Source organism: Bombina bombina, chromosome 7, assembly GCF_027579735.1.
Source record: "Bombina bombina isolate aBomBom1 chromosome 7, aBomBom1.pri, whole genome shotgun sequence".
Taxonomy (NCBI): Eukaryota; Metazoa; Chordata; class Amphibia; order Anura; family Bombinatoridae; genus Bombina; species Bombina bombina.
Genome location: NC_069505.1, coordinates 153123267 through 153145077, shown reverse-complemented (window position 1 = coordinate 153145077; position 21811 = coordinate 153123267). Strand labels below are relative to the sequence as shown.

At 41.2% G+C, this 21811-nt stretch overlaps 1 protein-coding gene across 1 annotated transcript in view; it reads right to left on the bottom strand.

Annotated features, from left to right (window-relative positions):
- The window catches only part of LUZP2 (leucine zipper protein 2), a 1349153-nt gene that overhangs the window by 136662 nt on the left and 1190680 nt on the right, over window positions 1-21811 (bottom strand). Inside the window, 1 exon segment of the mRNA XM_053689315.1 lies at window positions 17460-17540. Coding sequence (XP_053545290.1) covers window positions 17460-17540 — 81 coding nt within the window.

Genomic DNA, 21811 nt, shown 5'->3' with positions numbered 1-21811 from the left:
CTGTGTTAGTATCCTTATCTGCCCCTGATTTTGGTAGCCTGGATAAACCAGACTTAGGGGCCGATTTACTATGCAGCGTATGCTGCAGTTTCCACGCAAGCCTTCAGGCTCGCCGGAAACAAGTGTTAAGAAGCAGCGGTCCTAAGACCACTGCTCCTTAACTCGTCCGCCACCTCTGAGGCGACAGAGAGCAATCATCCCGATCAGATATGATTGTGATGATTGACACCCCCTGTTAGTGGCCAATTGGCCGCAAATGTGCAGGGGCGGGATTGCACAAGCAATGCTTGTGCAATGATAAATGCTGACAGCATATGTTGATGTGTGGCAGACATGATCTTCTACAGCCTGCACATTCATAAATCGGCCCCTTAGTATGTATTACTACTGGAACTAGCCTAGCCATTGATATTGTTACATCACCTGAACTTTTTAAAAGGGGACTATCTACAGGGCTCTTAGAGATCTCAGATGAGATATGGTGGCAGAGTTTCAAAGATGGCCAACACAGTTTAGCTGTAGAGAAAAACCTGCCACCATATTTGTACAGGAAGGCTGTGCTAACCCTATTGCACAGACTAACCAAGGAGTAATGATGACTTGTGGTCACAGAGCTCCTCTAAGCTGCCAGCTCAGCATCTGCTGATTGTAAATAGCCAGAAAGAGTGCTATTAAAATGGGGGGCCTTCCTCAGCCATTGTACTGGGGCCAGAGCAGCCTAGTCATACCCCTGATAACATTCATTATACTTCTGGAAAGAAGCCTAGCCTGAGATTGGCTAAATGATCCAAAATGTTGTCTTATAGCTTTACCTTCCCTTGCTGTATATCACGTATCCTTGACTCAGTTACTTTCCCCTAATTCAACCCTACCTATAATGACTCCTCATCTATATTGTCAAATGGTCAGTTGTATTACTAATATCTCCACTATAAACCCTTTAATTATGAATGTAGCATTAAATGCTTGAGATGTTTTCATAACAGCTAAACACTCTCTTCATTTTATTTGATGCACAAATGTCATTTCAATAGCATAAAAATATTGTGAAACTAAAGGCAAAAAAATGATAGATTGAAATAGGATTTAAAACGGTGGTTAATATTTATAAACCAGGTCCACATGGTTTGAAGACATTCAAAATCCAGCCAAAAGTTTCTTATTGTAATTTACTGAGATTTTTCTGAACATAAAAAGTCTTATCTTACTATGTCAGTACATATAAACATGATTCCCAAAATTGGCCAAGTTTCCATTGAGGTGGTAACGTTTGAAAACATTTATCTCTGTTAAAGTCTATGGAGATTTTTTATGTAACCACCAGTTTCTAAACTTTACCACCTCAATGGAAACTAGGCCATTTTCTGTAGATCGGTGTTTTCCAATTCCAGTCCTCAAGGTCCCATATAGCAGGGCAGATTTAAAGGATTTTCCTACCTGAGCATAGGTGAGACAGTTACAATGATTCAGCTTATCAGCAGCCTTAGAAAGGAAATTCTTAAAAATCTGGACTGTTAAGGCTTCTTGAGGACTAGAAACACTACTGTAGAACATCTGGGAGAGATGCCTGAGTTAAGAAAAATCAGGGGCGGAGTTTAGGCAAAACTGTGCTAGAGCAGAGCAGCAATGTTTTACAGCATGTGCTAATTTATTGCTTTAAAAAACAAACAATAAGCATTAATGGTACAGAGCCCCATGAGCATTTAGGAAAGAAAATGTATAAAGTGGCCACTCTGAGCTTCGTATCCTGATTGAAAATTAAACAAAAAATAATAAAATCCATTGAACCACTTTAGACATTGCTAACTTATGTAAATTATTAGTTGTGGTGTCTTCTGAATGGCATATCTTTTTATTGCTTGCACAACACAATTAAGATACATAGCTCAGCAAACTTTTGAAATATGAAACTTAAACACAGTTGAAACATTCATTATTGCAATTATGGGGCCTATTTATTATAGTGCGAGCGGACATGATCCCATATAGTAGATCATGTCCGCTGCACATCGATAAATGTCGACAGCTAAGCTGTCGGCATTTATCATTGCAACAGCAGTTCTTGTGAGCTGCTGGTGCAATGCTGGCCCATGCAGATTTGTGGCCGCTAGCAGGGGGTGTCAATCAACCCGATCGAATTCGATCGGGTTGATTTCTGTCCGCCGCCTCAGAGCAGGCGGAAAGGTTATGGAGCAGCAGTTTTTAGACTGGGCATCAAGCTCCATACAGAGCTTGATAAATATGCCCCTATGCGTTTTGATGTCTAATTACGTGTTTAAATAATTAAAAAAGTATTAACTGTTCATAATATAAATAGTGAAGAGACTGAATAATTTGGAAGCACATTAATATCTACTGCTGACATTTAAGAAACTGATGAAGGATCATAGGGAACAGTTTGTTACTTGTACAGAGCAAGTTTTTAGGTAGGAAAAACGAAAACCTGAGAAAAGCCTGGTGCTTTTTGTGTTTGCCAAGTCTAAGACATAATGTTTCTGTTGTACTGTATTCATAAAATTCATATGGCAAACTCTAATAGGTTGCAAATGACAGGTAAGTAATCTCTGTCGTACAATACTTTATACATTTGTTTTAACCTTTTTTAACCATGAGTTGTGACAATTCTGATGTATGCATAAAGTAAATCTCCCTATATGTTACAGCTGAAATTGCCCTAACTAGAGTATTTTTAATTCTATGGGGCCGAATTATCAATGTCTGGCAGACATGATCCGCTGTAGCGTATCATGTCCGCCAGACCACTGAATGTCGACAGCATACACTGTTGGCATTTAACATTGCACAAGCAGTTAACCAGAACTGCTTGTGCAATGCTGCCCCATGCAGATTTGCAGATAATCGACCGCTAGCAGGGGGTGTCAATCAGCCCTATCATACATGATCAGGTGGATTGCAGACTGCAGCCTCAGGGGAGGCGTACGAGTTACAGAGCACCGGACATAAGCCCGCTGCTTCTTAACTCCTGTTTCCGGCGAGCCTGAAGGCTCACGCGGAAACAGATCCATTCGGGCCGATTGACCGCTTGATAAATCGGCCCCTATGTATAAATGCTATTTTATGATGTAGATATAGAACACATACATAACTTGTAGCTATAAATCTGCATCTATGGGGCATAAAACAGACTGAGATTGTAATATAAAAAGTTTAAAGAAAACTTTAGAAAAGATAACGTTACATTTAGTTTTTTTTTTATTTTGCTCACTTTTCCTTTAATTTAAAGGGACACAAAAGTCAAAATAAACTTTCATGATCCAGACAGAACATACAATTTACAAAAAAAAACAACAAAAAAAAACAAAACAAAACTTTACCTCCATTATCAAATTATGCATAGGCTTTTTATGTGCAAATTTTCTGAGGCACCAGCTTCTACTGAGTATGTGCAAAAGTTTAGTGTATAGGGGTATGTTAGGATGTGATTAGCTGATTGTTGTCACATGATACTGAAGACAGAAATATGGAAGTACATGTTTTAAATGTAAAAAAAACTAATTACTCATTTGAAATTCAGAAATTTAATTTGCATGAAACAGCAAAACAGTTGGTAAATAACAACCTTTAACACAATTGTGCAATTATACTATATTTAATGGTTCTTTAAATCTGAAAATGTTAGCTTTTCCATTATTGAGCATTTGGAAACTCTGTTATATATCTGTCCATAATTGGCCCTAGCAGATTTGATCGGCTAATTAATTGCAAACCATTGTTAGTTTTGCTAACACAATGAAAATGGCTAGTCTACTCCAGCATCTGAATGACTTATTCTAATAAGAAGTTATGTATGGAGTTTGGCTAGGAGTGTTCATTTTTTTCACATTTTCACACTCACCTACTGTAAGATGTTATTACAAGACTACTTAGTTGGGATCACACACTCAGCCAGATTACGAATTTGGCTTTATGAGTGAAAAAGCATAGTTATGGCCCATAACGATGCTTTTTCCCTACCGCTATTATTACAAGTCTTGTCAGAATAGCTGTACCGCACACTTTTTTGGCCATCACGCAACGTAAGTACCGCACTTTTAAAAAAGTATTTTTTCAATGGGACTTCCATAGCGCCGGTATTACGAGTTTTGCGGGGAGGCCAAAAAGTTAGCGGTACAGCCTAAAATGACAAGATCCGTACTGCCAACTAAAGTCAGTAGTTATGAGTTTTACGTTACAAATCTGTAGCATAAAACTCATAACTAAACTGTCTCAAAGTACACTAACACCCATAAACTACCTAATAACCCCTAAACCGAGGCCCTCCAGCATCGCAAATAATAAAATTTTTTATTAACCCCTAATCTGCCGCTCCAGACATCGCCGCCACTTAAAAAATGTATTAACTCCTATTCTACCGCTCCCCAACACCGTCACCACTATAATAAAATTATTAACCCCTAAACCACTGCCCTCCTGCATCAAAAACACTATTTAAATATAATTAACCCCTAATCTACCATCCACCGACTCCACCGCTATTATAAACCTAATATCCCCTAAACCTAACCCTAACATAACCCTAACCCTAACACCCCCTAACTTAAATATAATTAAAATAAATCTAAATAAAACCTACTATTATTACCTAAATAATTCATATTTAAAACTAAATACTTACTTACCTGTAAAATAAACCCTAAGCTAGCTACAACATAACTAATAGTTACATTGTAGTTAGCTTAGGTGTTATTTTTATTTCACAGGTAAGTTTGTATTCATTTTAACTAGGTAGACTAGTTAGTAAATAGTTATTAACCTGTAATTTACCTGTAAAATAAAACCTAACCTGAGTTACACTAACACCTAACATTACAATAAAATTATATAAATACAATTAACAAAATACAATTATCTAAATTACAAAAAAAAAATCAAACACTAAATTAAACAAAATAAAAAAAGAAATTATCAAAAATAAAAACCAATTACTCCTAAAAATAAAAAAGCCCCCCAAAATACCCTCCCCTAGAATACAATAAACTGCCAATGGCCCTTAAAAGGGCCTTTTGCTGAGCATTGACCCAAATAAATCAGCTCTTTTACCTGTAAAAAAAAATACAAACACCCCACAACAGTAAAACCCACCACCCACACAACCAAACCCCCCAAATAAAAACCTAAAAAAACCTATGCACCCCATTGCCCTGAAAAGAGCATTTGGATGGGCATTGTCCTTAAAAGGGCATTTAGCTATTTAACATTGCCCAAAACCAAAAGGTAAAAATAAAACCCACCCAATAAAACCTTAAAGAAAAGTAACACTAACCCCCGACTATCCACTAACAGTTTTTGAAGACCGGACATCCATCCTCATCCAGGCGGCAGAAGTCCTCATCGAAGCCGGCAGAAGTCTTCATCCAAGTGGGCAGAAGTCTTCATCCCGACGGCATCTTCTATCTTCATCCATCCAGTGCAGAGCGGGTTCATCTTCAAGACATTTGGCGCAGAGCATCCTCTCCTTACGATGGTTGCTGAAGTATGAAGTTGCCCTTTAAATGACGTCATCCAAGATGGCGTCCCTTACATTCCGATTGGCTGATAGAATTCAGCCAATAGAAATTAAGGGGTGAAAAATACCATTGGCTGTTGCAATCAGCCAATAGGTTTGAGCTTTCATCCTATTTGCTGATCCAATCAGCCAATAGGATTGAGCTTGCATTCTATTGGCTGATTGGAATAGCCAATAGAATGCGAGCTCAATCCTATTGGCTGATTGGATCAGCCAATAGGATGAAAGCTCAATCCTATTGGCTGATTGCAACAGCCAATATGATTTTTTCCCCCTTAATTCCTATTGGCTGATAGAATTCTATCAGCCAATCGGAATGTAAGGGATGCCATCTTGGATGATGTCATTTAAAGGGAAACTTCATTCTTCAGCAACCATCGTAAGAAGAGGATACTCCGCGTCAGATGTCTTGAAGATGGACCCGCTCCGCGCCGGATGGATGAAGATTAGTGATGTCGCGAACATAAAATTTTCGGTTCGCGAACGGCGAACGCGAACTTCCGCAAATGTTCGCGAACGCCATTGACTTCAATAGGCAGGCAAATTTTAAAACCCACAGGGACTCTTTCTGGCCACAATAGTGATGGAAAAGTTGTTTCAAGGGGACTAACACCTGGACTGTGGCATGCCGGAGGGGGATCCATGGCAAAATTCCCATGGAAAATTACATAGTTGATGCAGAGTCTGGTTTTAAGCCATAAAGGGCATAAATCACCTAACATTCCTAAATTGTTTGGAATAACGTGCTTTAAAACATCAGGTATGATGTTGTATCGATCAGGTAGAGTAAGGGTTACGCCCGCTTCACAGTGACAGACCAAACTCTTGCAGCGGGTACAACTATAGGGTTTTGTTGCTTTCAGACTCCCATTGATTCCTATGGCATACGCGGCCTCCAGGGTGGCGGATTGAAAACCAGGTATGCAGGCCGGAATAGTGGTGAGCGTACCTGTTAGAAATTTGTTAACTAGCAAAAGTTGTCAGAAAGTTCCGAATTTGTATTTGGAACATCTGTAATGACGTAAGCATCGATCTGTGTCGGATTGAGACCGGCCGATCGTATATTACGTCACAAATTTCAACTTTTGCCGGTCTGTAGGCTTTGATAAATGTGGCCTAAATCAGGCTCGCCACAATTATGCTGAGGAATTCCAGCGTATTTGCGGTTGACGGCTTGATAAATATCCCTCATTATCCCATCTATCTTGCCAAGAGCCTCTGGCCTAGCTGAAGAGAAGCAGCCCCAAAGCATGATGCAACTACCAACATGCTTCAAAGTCGATATGATGTTCCTTGGATGAAGAACTTTATTGACTTTGCACCAAGCATATATTTACAATTTAGGACAAAACATTTAGCCTCTGTTTCTTCAGACTATAGCACATGGTTTGGGGTGACTGAATGAATATTTTGGCATAATTTAGACAGGCTTGGATGTTTTTTTTGTGAGGAAGGGTTTCTTTCTTGCCACGCTAATCCACAGCCCAAACGTTTAGAATGCAAGATATGGTGGTCACATGCAAGGAGTGCAAGGTGGTCATCTGTCAGAAATTCCTGTAGCTCCCTTTGTTTTGCTATTGGCCTTTTGGTAGCCCTTCTAATACGTTTTCTTTTCCTCCTCTCATCAACATTGGAGGGTCATCCTGATCTTTAAAATGTGGTGCCACATTTTTTCCACTTAATGATGATGGTTTTGACAGTGCTCCATGGAACATCCAGTGCCTTCAATAATCTTTTATATCCCTCTCCTGATAATTCATTTTCTACAAGTAGCTCTTTTAGTTTTTTTTGCAACTCTTTGTGGACCATGGCTCTCCCAGTAGGATGCAATCCGAAACATTTAAGCAAATCTTACAGCAACAGCTGACTTTAATCTGGGTTTAATCAGAATCACTTTCATTGATGGCAGGCGTATACTATTTACCCACAAGCATGATTTAGAATGTGACTGGTTAAGTGTGAACACAGTTAGAGCACTCATTATGTGCAGACAGGGTGTGCTCCTAATTATTAACTATTTGATTTTGTTGTTGGAAGATCACATTGTTGATATTTCTGTCTTTACATTCCTAAAACCTGCAATTTCACAAGGGTGTGTAGACTTTATATCCACTGTATACTTAATTTATGTTGCCCCCTTTTTGTGTGATTTAGCTCTGACAGTTCTGGATTTTCTAATTCTCAGAACTTGAAATGCACCCTGCTGACTTATCAAGACTGGTCCTGCTACATATCTTTCCCTAACTGACTTTAACAGATAACTACTGACATTATGACTGTAGCTAGCCTTGTTATCTGCGGACTGAAGCCCAAATTGGGCATGCATCGTTTGATAAATGGAGCCATATGTGTTTAACTCCTTTGTAGAAGTTAAATACATAATAACAAAGGATAATTTATAAAAATCTACATTTAAATAAACTAAAAATAACTAAATAGATCATTTATTTTTATATTAGTGTAGCCCTTCCTGTTGAACATTTGCACCTGTATACATTCTGCAGGAGAAGTTGCCTAGGCAACTATTAGACTGGTTGGTCATGTGATCAAGTGAAACTGAAAGAAGAGTGTAAGACACAGGAGGAAGCAGACATGTCAGAGCAGTGAAGGTGTGTGTGAGGCCTGGCTGTGTGAGAGCTGCAGACTTCATCTTGTAAAGTAACAGCATTCCTCTGCTGATTTAGTGTATGCTGCCAGCTGCAGTCTGTCCCTGTTAGAGAGCTGTGGAGAAGAATGCAGACAAAGTAAATGACTGGCAGACCTTGGAGTTTTCTTTCAGCCTGTGCAGAATCCTGTCAGTGGTAAGAAGTATCCTCTCTCCTTGTCATACTGACAGGGCATTCTGTCCATCACATAAACTTATAAACAGCTCTTCCTGTGGATTGCAGTTTCCTATGAGCTGCAACTGTTTAAATGCATGTGGATTACCTTAAAGGGCCCCAACATTTATGTGCACCAACTGGTACCCATCAGCCATTAGGGTGAAGCCTGAGGGTGGGTTCGCAGGTGGTTTGGGAGGGTGCTGGGCCTGGTTAGAGAGAGTCGGTGTGTTAGTTAGCCACTGTATTTCTTGCCTTATTTTTATTTACCATAATCCTTTAATACATGTTCATACTGTTTTACTGTTATTACTGTGTGTGTTGTAGTTATTTATTATGTTCCTGTCTGGGAAACCCATTCTTGCCCTGGATGCCCAGTCAGGTGGAGGCACTGCCACAGTCATGTACCCCAACTCCCAGGTAGCGGAGACTCAGGATCAGCCTGCAGAGCACATGGAGGTAGCTGGGGTAAAGACCCACAGGGGTAATTGTGGGCCTAGGCCAAACCCCGTTACATTTGGTGGTACTGCTGAGATAAATTGGGGTACACCCAGTAAGGATCCGTTAATTCCCCGGCCCACACTCCCATTTGTAACAGATTGGGCCCAGCAACAGAAGGTACCATTGCATCATGCAGTGATGATATGCCAGGTACCTCCCTATAGTGAGATAAAACATGTCACCAAGTGCGTAGAGATTATACTGGGAATAGAGATGGCTACCATCAGAGACATCCTGCATGATTCATACGGTCAAACTTACATGTTAGTATATTCCCATGCAGATTTGAGAGGCCGTCATAGGCCTACATGTCTATACCTTCTTGAAACAGCTCCTGAAGGATGTCGCTTAGTGTACGCTCTCCCTGATAAGGAGGAAGGGGTTACACTGCAGCAACCCTCCACTATAGGCCAAAGAGACTTTAATGTATCAAGTTATTCCCAGATTCTGTCCCCTTTGTCAGAGAAACCCCCCCAGGAGATTACCGGTTACCCCTGTAGAGACTGGGGCCATCCCCAAACGAAATGTCTACTTTTCCAGTGTGCAAGGGACAACTGCCCCTAAGACCCCAGATCTAGTGGTTCCCTCATCTCCAACATCCCCAAAACCAGGCGATTCCCTATTGAGAACCACAAGTTCAGGAGAGAGTAACATATCTGAAATACTGCAAAAACTCTCAGAAGCCATAGTAACAGCTACCCATACCCACAGTTACCGTAAGCTGAAAGTGTTTTCTGGGAATCAACCTGTTCCTGCCGGGGAGGAGCCCTTTAAGGCCTGGAAGGATAATGCTGTACAATTATTGGAAGAATGGTCTTGTACGGATAACATAAAAAAACAACGGATAATGGAGAGTCTTCGTTTCCCAGCTACAAATATGATAAGGCTGTTTAGGGGAGTGAATGAACAAGCTACCGCACAAGATTACCTGAAAGTTTTGCAGGATGCGTATGGAAAATCTGAGGACTCTGATGATCTATTAATCAAGTTCCTAGCCACTAAACAGAAGGAACATGAGAAAGCTTCAGACTATATCAATCGATTACAATTGTCACTGGGAAAACTGTTTCATAATGGAGCAGTCACTGCATCTGAGTTGGATGCTCGACTATCCAAACAAATTCAGAAGGGAGGCCTTAGCAATGATCCAGTCATGATCATGTTAAGAGTTAAGTTGGATGATCAAGTCTTGTCCTATTCCACACTGATCCGAAAAGCAAAAATACTGGAGAACCAAATGTCCCCATCTCCTCCACAAAAAGGAAATTCTTCTAAAGCTGCAGATAAAGAGGATATGGAACTGTTCGTCCTTAAAAAAAAGGTAGCTGAATTAGAATTATTGTCTAAGTCATCGCCAAGAAGAACAGATTATTCTCCTACCAGGAGGCAGCACCGCAGGGAGACCACAGGAAGGTTATTCCCAGAGGAACAGTCCCCCCGAGGGAACTGTTTTAAGTGTGGAAAATCAGGGCATTTCAAGCGGGAGTGTCCCACTAATTCATCAGATACAGAAGTGGATGTGCTAGCTATTGAGCTGGAGGAGGCTCAAGCTACCAGTCCTTTCAGGAAAAGAGGAAAAAGAACCACACCCATATTATCTGTGGGGGCCAAGATCAGGCCCAAATCTCTGATACAGTTACAAATAGAAGATATTCATGCCTCGGCCTTGTTAGATACTGGATCCCAGGTCACCATCATTAATAGAGACTTCTATGACCATCATCTAAAACATATTCCCCTGGAGCCAGCAGGAGAGTTGCAGTTGTGGGGAGTGGGATCTCAGGCCCAGCCTGTAGAGGGATGTATAAGAGTGACAATAACAATCCCACAGTTAAACACAGGAATGATCTGCCCTATGGAATTGGAAGCTCTTGTATGCTCCATGAAGAAAACAATGTGCGCCCCAATAATTTTGGGTACCAACGCAAGAATGGTGCAGGACACGTTCAGGGCCTACCTAACTGAAGTGGGAGATGTATCTCTAACCAGACTGATGGAAGTCAGCCCTGTTCTAGGGAAAGAATGCCATCGACTAGCCCTACAAGCTAGACCAGGATCATGCCACTACTCAGGGAAAGAACCTTTATTTGTAAGGCCTGGAGAGACTAAGACTCTACGAGCCATAGCATCTATGCACCATGAAATATCAGGAGGAACCAGGCAATACCTCATTGAGTCCTTGCCTGAGGAGGATGAAAAAAAAGGGTGGACTCTCATACCTGAGGTGAAAGACTGGCGGAATCACTGGTGTAAAGATTTTCCCATAATGATAAGAAACTTAACACCCACAGAGATCAGAATTGATCGTCACCAGAAGATTGGTGTGATTCACTTGTTGGACCAAGTCTCTTCAGTAATGTCTGTAAAGGCAGAACAGGGAGGTGATCATGAAGGACCTATAGTTTTTGAACTGGAAGATTCTCCTCTACCACCAAAGTGGAGAGATAGCCTCCGATCCAAATTAGCTACTCGAGAGAAAGTTTTCTCCAGGAAAGAAATGGATGTGGGATGTGCAAAGAGTGCCACACATGCTATCAGACTTTCTGACCCAGCTCCTTTCAGAGAAAGATCAAGGAGAATACCCCCTCGAGATGTGGAAGATGTCCGGGATATACTCAAACAGATGGAAGAATCTGGCATTATTAAAGAGTCCAGAAGTCCATATGCCTCACCCATAGTGGTAGTTAGGAAAAAGAATGGCACAGTCCGGCTTTGCATAGACTATCGGACTTTAAACAAAAGGACTGTGCCAGATCAATATACTCTGCCACGGATAGAAAATCTGCTAGATGCCCTTTCTGGAAGCCAGTGGTTCAGCGTCCTGGACTTGAGGTCTGGGTATTATCAGGTACCCATGAAGAAGGAGGATCAGGAAAAGACAGCTTTCATCTGTCCCTTGGGATTCTACGAGTTTACCAGGATGCCCCAAGGGGTCACTGGAGCTCCCGCCACCTTTCAAAGGCTGATGGAGAAGACTGTGGGGGATATGAATCCCAAAGAGTGCCTAGTCTATCTTGATGACCTCATAGTGTTTGGAAGGACACCAGAAGAGCACGAACAGCGATTGCTGAAGGTGTTGGATCGACTCCAAGCAGAGGGTCTGAAATTATCAATAGACAAATGTCGATTTGCCCTGAACTCTGTTACATATGTAGGTCACATTGTTTCCGCACAAGGTGTGACAACTGACCCGACCAAAATTGAAGCGGTGATGAACTGGCCCAGGCCAGATAACATCAGTGAGCTACGCTCATTTCTTGGATTCTGCGGTTACTACCGGAGGTTTGTGAAAGACTATTCAAAGATTGCTCGAGAGCTACACAACCTGTTAAAGACTACCTCAGCTATAGAGGGTGTTAAGGCGCCAAGTCCTAAAGACTCCTTCGGAAAGAAATGGACCTCAGGATGCGAAGAAGCCTTCTTAATCTTGAAGAAAAGACTCACAGAAGCTCCTGTATTGGCATATTCAGATCCCGAGAAACCATATGTGCTCCATGTTGATGCCAGTATGGAAGGCCTAGGGGCCGTATTGCATCAGAGCTACCCAGAAGGGTTAAGACCAGTGGCCTACATAAGTAGAAGTCTAACTGGTGCAGAGAAAAACTATCCGGTCCATAAGCTAGAATTCTTGGCGCTCAAGTGGGCAATTGTGGACAAGTTACATGACTATTTATATGGAGAAACATTCGAGGTAAGGACGGATAACAATCCGCTTACTTATATTCAAACAACAGCAAAGCTGGATGCCACAGGGCATAGGTGGCTGGCAGCATTGTCAAACTATAGTTTCAGCCTTAAATACAAGCCAGGCCCTAAGAATGTCAGTGCGGATGCTCTGTCCCGCAGACCTGGACTTCCTCCTCATGAAGAAAAGGATGAATGGGAAGAAATCCCTGTGCCTGGGGTAGGAGCCCTGTGCCAAACATATGTAGTGGCTGAGAGGCAGGATGAGTTCTCTGAACTCAGAGGAATAGACTCCATATGTCACTCCCCAGAAGCCGTACCAGAGGTATTCTGTGCTCCAGCAATGCTCCAACAGTGGTCTCACATAACCAATGAAGACAAGAAGAAAGCCCAGTCACAGGACTGGTATATAGGTACAGTCCTCAAGGCAATGAGAGCCAAGAACCCTAAATTACTGAGCTCCCTTCCCATTGGACAAAGAGATTTGTACCGGAGAGAATGGAGTAAACTACATCTAGAAGATGGAATCCTTTATAGAATTATAAAATACCATGACCACCCTGGTCGAAAGCAGCTAGTGTTACCTCATAGATATCGGGGAATGGTCCTGAGAGCTCTCCATGATCAACATGGGCATCTTGGGGTAGACAAGACCTATGGCCTGGTACAAGACCGGTTCTATTGGCCTCGCATGAGAGAACATGTTGAACATTATGTGAAGACCTGCAGAAGATGTATTCAGAGAAAGACTCTGCCTGTGAGAGCTGCCCCTATGGGCCACCTGAGAAGTACAGGACCCCTGGATCTTGTGTGCATGGACTATCTATGTATTGAGAATGATACTACCGGAATTGGGAATGTTCTGGTAGTAACAGACCATTTCACCAGATACGCTCAGGCTTTTCCCACTAAAGACCAGAAGGCTGTGACCGTAGCCAAGGTCCTCTGGCAGAAATATTTTATGCATTACGGTCTGCCCAATCGAATACATTCTGATCAAGGTAGAGACTTTGAGAGTAAGCTGATCAAAGAACTGCTGGATATTTTGCAGGTTCACAAGTCCAGAACAACACCCTACCACCCTGAGGGTGATGCCCAGCCTGAGCGTTTTAATAGGACACTCCTAGACATGCTCGGGACTCTGAAACAAGTGGAGAAGCGGTCCTGGAGTAAGCATGTAGAAGCCATGGTCCACGCATATAATTGCACAAGGCATGAGTCTACAGGATTCTCACCCTATTTCCTAATGTTTGGAAGGGAAGCCAGACTACCGATAGATGTCCGGTTGGGGGTGTCCCCAGATGGGACAAAGTCAGACTCTCACTTCCAGTATGTGAGGACCCTCAGACAAAACCTTCACAGTGCCTACGAGTTGGCCACTCAAGCTGCGGCAAAAATGGAGGAACGCAACAAAAGAAGATACGATACCAAAGTGAAGCATCAGGAAGTCCAAGCGGGAGATAAGGTTCTCCTCCGGAATCTAGGGGTACCTGGGAAACACAAATTAGCAGACAGATGGAAGGATACCCTATTTGAAGTTGTGTCTAAGCTAAAGGGGCTGCCAGTGTATAATATAAAAGGCCCAGAAGGCCGGATCAAAGCTTGGCATAGGAACCATCTACTACCAATAGCCTATATCGATGAAGAGGAAGGGAGTAGTAGTGAATGGGAGAAAAGCACAACGGAGAGTCCTGAAAATGAGGCAGTAGAGACCCCAGAAGCTCTTAGTGCTGATGATCAATGGTGGTCTCCTCCTGCTGAGGAAACACAGCACTTTCCTTCCTCTACTCCCTTAGCCTCCTCTACATTGAATCCCAACAGCCCCAACTTTGTGCCTGGGACCCCAAAAAGAGACTCTTGTATCATGGGAAAGCCAGGGTCTCAAGCATCTGGTGAACTCCCCACCCAAGTGGCCAGAGCTGAAGATTCCCAGGAACATTCTGGACTTCCTCAGAGAGAACAGAGACTGGGTACTAGAATACGACAGCCTCCCAGGGTTCTTACTTACGATCAAGTCGGAGAACCCAGTTATGTACATATGCCCCAGGTACAGTCTAAAATGGTTGATTTACTGTATGCGGTTGCGGACATTATGAATGTTGGAACCTCTCTGTACTAGAATAAACTGTAAGATAGTTAACATTTGTTTATAGGACTGCATTTATTATTATTTATATGTTTTGTTTTTTCAATTTACCTCTTGGTGGAACCTTGCCAGTGGAAGGCAAGGATTTTACAAGGGGGAGAATGTAGCCCTTCCTGTTGAACATTTGCACCTGTATACATTCTGCAGGAGAAGTTGCCTAGGCAACTATTAGACTGGTTGGTCATGTGATCAAGTGAAACTGAAAGAAGAGTGTAAGACACAGGAGGAAGCAGACATGTCAGAGCAGTGAAGGTGTGTGTGAGGCCTGGCTGTGTGAGAGCTGCAGACTTCATCTTGTAAAGTAACAGCATTCCTCTGCTGATTTAGTGTATGCTGCCAGCTGCAGTCTGTCCCTGTTAGAGAGCTGTGGAGAAGAATGCAGACAAAGTAAATGACTGGCAGACCTTGGAGTTTTCTTTCAGCCTGTGCAGAATCCTGTCAGTGGTAAGAAGTATCCTCTCTCCTTGTCATACTGACAGGGCATTCTGTCCATCACATAAACTTATAAACAGATCTTCCTGTGGATTGCAGTTTCCTATGAGCTGCAACTGTTTAAATGCATGTGGATTACCTTAAAGGGCCCCAACATTTATGTGCACCAACTGGTACCCATCAGCCATTAGGGTGAAGCCTGAGGGTGGGTTCGCAGGTGGTTTGGGAGGGTGCTGGGCCTGGTTAGAGAGAGTCGGTGTGTTAGTTAGCCACTGTATTTCTTGCCTTATTTTTATTTACCATAATCCTTTAATACATGTTCATACTGTTTTACTGTTATTACTGTGTGTGTTGTAGTTATTTATTATGTTCCTGTCTGGGAAACCCATTCTTGCCCTGGATGCCCAGTCAGGTGGAGGCACTGCCACAGTCATGTACCCCAACTCCCAGGTAGCGGAGACTCAGGATCAGCCTGCAGAGCACATGGAGGTAGCTGGGGTAAAGACCCACAGGGGTAATTGTGGGCCTAGGCCAAACCCCGTTACATTAGGATATCAGTTTATCCATTAAACAGTGCATTTTTGCTACAAAATAGACCTACATTTTGGACAGGTGAAAATTTATAGTTAAGTTTTAAAATTGAATCTATCACACTGACCTTATAGACAGTAGTCACTGAAAAATGATGAAGATAATAATTTAAACAAAAGTTGAATGCTCAGGAAACATCTGGCATTTGTATTTTACAAAGGTTTAGCTTTCTCTAAATTAAATACATCACAAATCAAATGTAACATTCAAAAATTCAAATACTATAATTCAGATATGTGCTGTAAAACAATGCAAATTTTACTATCATAAAAAATGTTTTTTAAATGTTTTGAAAACATATTTTTGCATTGGTTTAATAGACAAACTAAAGAAACAACTTGACAATAATGAAACTATTACAGATTAACATTCTCGTGGGGAGGCTTAGATGAGCTGGTATTTGCTGGGGTGTTTTGTGGTATTTGATAGTTATAGTAGGTACCTTCGGTCCATGGTAAGTACATTGGGGCCTATTTATCAAAGGTCTTGCGGACCTGATCCGACAGTGCGAAGCAGGTCCGCAAGACTTCGCTGAATGTGGAGAGCAATACGCTCTCCATATTCAGCACTGCACCATCAGCTCACAAGAGCTGCTGGTGCAATGCCGCCCCCTGCAGATTCGCGGCCAATCAGCCGCCAACAGGGGGGTGTCAATCAATCCGATCGTACTTGATTGGGTTGAATTCCGGCGATTCCTGTCTGCCTGCTCAGAGCCGGCGGACAGGGTTGTGAAGCAGCGGTCTTTGTGACTGCTGCTTCATAACTGCTGTTTCTGGCGAGTCTGAAGACTCGCCAGAAACACGGGCCCACAAGCTCCATTCAGAACTTGATAAATGGGCGCCATAGAGCAGATGATTATCTTAGCTTGGCACTAAAGAAACAGTACAATTATAAAAAATATGCAACAGGAGTGAAAACACATTTTGAGAAAGTATTTTGCAAATAAGGCAGAATAAATCTACCCCTAAGCATTAGTTCTCACTCTCTGTACAGCATAGATAGATTTTGAAATATAATCACCAGCATATGCACTCACTACAAACAAAACTTAGTTTAAAGTGAATGTAAACTTTAATGAATTAAAGGCGAGCATCAAATAATAATCTTAAATAAAGGGGCACTTTTATTCATTAAAGTTTGCAAAGATGCTTATTATTTAAAATACTTACCTTTGCATTAAGGTAAACATAACGCTGATCCTCCGCTCGCAGCTCCTGCTTTATTTACCATATAGATGACGAATCCGGCTTCCTCCAATTGTTGCGTTGCCCCACAAGCCAAAGGGGACACACAACGATTGGAGGAAGCCAGATTTGTCATCGTTCTGCTAAAGAAAAGCAGGAGATGCGGGTAGAGGATAGTCGGTCTGCTTTCCATAAAGCAAAGGTAACTATTTTTAAAAATAAGCATCTTTGTAAACTTTAATGAATTAATGTGCCCCTGTTTTTAAGGTTATTATTTGATACTGGACTTTATTTCATTAAAGTTTTCAATCACTTTAAGTGGAAGCTAGAAACACCCTAATGCAACTTGATTAGTTAGCATTAACTACTATTATTTACTTATATAAATTGGATGTAAGAATGGATTGCATTTACTTTAGCAGCCAGTAAAATGCCTAGAAGGTAGTAGCATGCGTTATTTAGTAAGAACATTTTCCCTACATAATAGACACCATAACTTCCAGCCATATATGCTGTGCAAATTTTGTGCACAGAAGTTGCAATTTAGTTTACATGAAACCGTGGAATTTACTTACATTGTGAGAGTCACAATTCTTGTCATGCTGATATTCTTTCATTGTTATAGTCTCATTATTAGACGATGCATTTGTTTGACTCTGTAAAGTACAATTGAGAAATTATTGGATTAGTATTTCAAACAGAAAAAGAACATCTTGCAATTGTTTAAAGGGACAGGAAACCCAACATTTGTGTTTCATGATTTGGATAGAACATACAATTTCAAACAACTTTCCAATTTACTTCTATTATCAAATTTGCTTCATTATCTTTTATCCTTTGCTGAAGGAACAGCATTGCACTACTGACAGCTAGCTGAACACATCTAGTTAGCCAATCAGAAGAGACAAATGTGTGCAGGCACCAATCAGCAGCTAGCTCCCACTAGTGTAGAATATGTGCATATTCATTTTCAATAAGGTATACCAAGAGAATGAAGCACATTTACAAAATTTGAGTGAATTTAAAAGTGTCTTAAAATGACATGCTCTACCTGAATCCTGCAAGTATATTTTTTTCTTTCCTATCCCTTTAATGGAATGTGGGAAAGTATATTATATAATATGCTGGTTTTTTTTTTTTTTTTAATTTTCAAAAGAGCTTTATATAAAACTTTTATAAATACAAAACATTGTCAAAATGTATAGAGCGATTTGCAAAATTCTAACATAGTATTCTTTGCTGCGTTTAGTATATGACTAATGTCCAGACGTATGCAAGTGGCATATGTTTATAAACAGTTTTCTCCTTGTAGATAAATGTTCTCTTCACATTATAATATTTCTAATAAAGTCCAGTTTTTTGGTCAGGTGAACTCCTCGGTGACCATAATTTATTTTGGTTCTGTACCAATTGTGGGTACTTGTAGATATGTAGTTGTATGAGCAGCTTGTGGGACAAAAAGACAGAATAACATCACAATACAAACTTTTGTGCCCTGCTCGGTATCTGAACTTTTCCCAAGTTGGGCTTGCGGCAAACATTGAAAACAGTAGTGACATGTTATCTGTAGACTGAATCATATGTGTGTTAGCAATTGGCAATTCAAAACATTCAAGTAAGGTGAGTAACCCCCTCTCATGGGTTTGAAGGTGTGCTGGGGGTGTATTGCTTCCACATACTTAACATTAACTTGTGTGTTTCTATGGTGCCTGATCTAAGGTGGTGGAATCTCTCTAAATGGATTAGATTTTCTACCTGTTCCCTCCACTCTGTTACTGTGGGGACCATGTTGGTTTTCCAATGTTTTGGTATTAGCATTTTAGCACTGTTGATTAATAATATCAGTAGAGTATTTGCTATACTATTAGCTAGTTTTGGAATAGTCACGAATAGAAGGATTAGTGGATCATTAGGTATCTGGTGGCCTACAATGTCTGACATTTGTTTTGAGTTCTTCTACCCAGAAAGTGTCCAGCCTGTCACACCTCCACCATATGTGTGCGGGATCTCCCACCTCCCTGCACCCTCTACAGCACTTGTTGTGTTGTTAGCTGTTTTGTAAATCTTGTGTAACCTGCTTGGTGTGAGATACCACCTAGTTAGGAATTTGTAGTTTGTCTCTAGTACCCTAGTGGAAATGGAAGATTTTTTGGTAAACTGGAAAGCTCTGTACCAGTCCTTATGGGTTATGTTGGTTCCTAGTTCGTTCTCCTAAGCTTTAGTGTATGCCGGGAGTTGTAGTTCGTCCTTAGTTGTTAGTTGTTTATATAGAATGGATATTGCATGTCTAGGGGTATTTTCTAGAAGTCATAAGCTTTCAAATGATGTTATCTTTCTGGTGAATTGCTGTTTGTTTGGGCGTGTTGTAATGAAGTGGCACATTTGTGCATAAGAGTACCAGTTCATGTGAATGTCTGGGTATAGTTCCTTGATGTTTTCTAATGTTCTAATTTTGCCCTCCTGGAAAAATATTGCTATTGTACTATTTTTAATGTGTCTGCCTTTCTCTATGTGTTTGTCTTTGATGGTCCATGGGAGTGTAGGATTGTGGCATATAGATAGCATTGGGGAGAGTGTATTCGAGATATTTGTGGAGGTGGCTAACAGTCTGTCCCATGTTGTGAAAAATTCAGACAACAGTGGGTATTGGTGTAACAGATCAGGTCTTTGCTTACTATGAATCCATGCTGTTGTTCCAGCGTTATACTCCCATAATGTGCCCGTCAATTTGTACCAATTGTTTGTGTTCACTGTTTGTACACCAATCTAGCAGCCTGTGCAGGGCTATGGCATTTTTGTATGTTTGAACGTTAGGGACTCCCAGGTCGCCCTTCTCTCTAGGTAAATACAGTGTTTGTTTTGCAGTTTTCAGCCTAATTCCCTTCGATATAAATTGTTCAATCAATGTTTGTAAACAAATTATATATTGGGGTGGCAAGTGTATTGGCGTTGTCTGTAGCAGGTACAAGATCCTCGGCAGGACGTTCATTTTTATTACATTTATTCTACCCACCCATGAGATTGATTTATTCCTCCAACTAGAGAGATCTGTTAATAAGGATTCCTCTAATTTTTTTAAGTTGGCCTGGAATATGGTCTTTGTGTCAGGTGCAAGATAGATACCTAACTATTTCAGTTTCATATTTTGTTTTTTTAGGGGGCAGTCTGGTATTAATTGGTCTAGTGTCTTGTCTTCGTATGATATGTTTATCATCTCTGATTTTGTAGTATTAACTAAAAAGTTGGATACTTGTCCGAACTCTCCGAACATCTCAATAACTTTTGGTAAAGCCAGTTCTACCTTCGTGAGTGTGAGGAGGATGTCATCCGCGTAAAGAGCCAACTTGTGTTCGCTATTTCCTATGGTGACACCCGTGACCCGGTTGCTGTTTCTTATTATCTGTGCTAATGTATCTATGGACAATTCAAAGAGTACTGGGGAGAGCGGGCATCCCTGTCTCGTCCCATTCTTTATATAGAATCTCTCTGATAAAAGGCCATTTACTTTTACTTTAGCTGTGGGGTTCGCATACAGGGAGAAAACCTGGGCTAAAAATGTATTGCCGAAATTCATTTTTTGCATGGCTGCTTTTAGGAATTGCCAATTAACCCTATCAAAGGCTTTTTCCGCATTTGTAGAGATCAACACCATCGGGATTTTGTTAATTTTGGCATAGGATATAATTTGGAGGGCCTTTACTGTGTTGTCTCTTGCTTCTCTTCCTGGCACGAACCCCACCTGGTCAGTATTAATCAGTTTAGGTAGATAGGTTTATTCTGTTAGCGAGAATGTTTGCAAATATTTTGATGTCCGAATTCAATAATGAAATCGGGCAGAAGTGTTCAGGTTTATCTGGCTGTTTTCCTGGCTTTGGTAGTACAGTTATGTGGGCTTCTAGCATATTTAAGTAAGGCATTACTAAGTGGTCTATGTATTTTTTATAATATTTCATGCCGAAGCCGTCGGGGCCCGGGCTTTTCCCACTTGGCATGTCGAGTACTGCTTTTTTTATTTCGTCTGAAGTGATGGGAGAGTCTAATCTGTCAGTGTCCTCCTTCTCCAAAGTGGGGAGGTCTAGGTCTGTCAGTTATTTCTCAATAGATTGCGGTGTAGCGGAATCTGGTATGTTATATAATGTAGTGTAATATTGTCGGAAAACTTCTGCAATACTTTTGCTGACTCTTTGTGTGTTGCCCTGTTGGTCTTGGATGTCCTGAACATATGTGTTTAACTGTCGTTTCCTAAGTGCTCTGGCCAAGGAAGTGCCCGCTTTATCCTGCACGTCGAAATATTTCTGCTTAAGTAAACAGACTTAAGTTGGTGTTCCTTATTAAGGTAGTCCCTGAGAGATTGTCTAGCCTTGGTCAGAGATTCCAAGATAGTCTCGGACTGTGGGTCTTGTTTATGCTGTTTTTCCCAATAGCCGATTTGTGTCAGTGTAGAATTTAAGAATTGCCTTTTCTCTTTTTTCTCCCTGGCTTTTAAAGCAATAAATTCCCCCTCAGTACACTTGTATGGGCTTCCCACAAGGTGGATGGTGTTATGTCCTCTGTGGCAATCTCTCTAAAGTAGTCTTTCAGTGTTTTCTCTATCTCTATGTTAGTCAGTGCGTGTTCTAACATGTAGTCATCTAGCCTCCATATATATACAGTTTCTGCGGTAGATCTGGCCATTCTACCACACACTGAACAGGTGCGTGGTCCGACCATGTGATCTGGAGGGTTTTAGTGTCTGCTATCAAGGCCAGCCCGGTTTGGTCTGTGAAGATATAATCTATTCTCGTGTATGAGGCATGAGGGTGGGAGTAAAAAGTGTAGTCCCTAGTCTGAGGATTAAGTGTCCTCCACACATCTTGTAGTCTCAATTGTTGTAGATGGTTTTTAACTGACTTAATCACTTTTTGGGATGTGCTAGTACTTCCAGTGG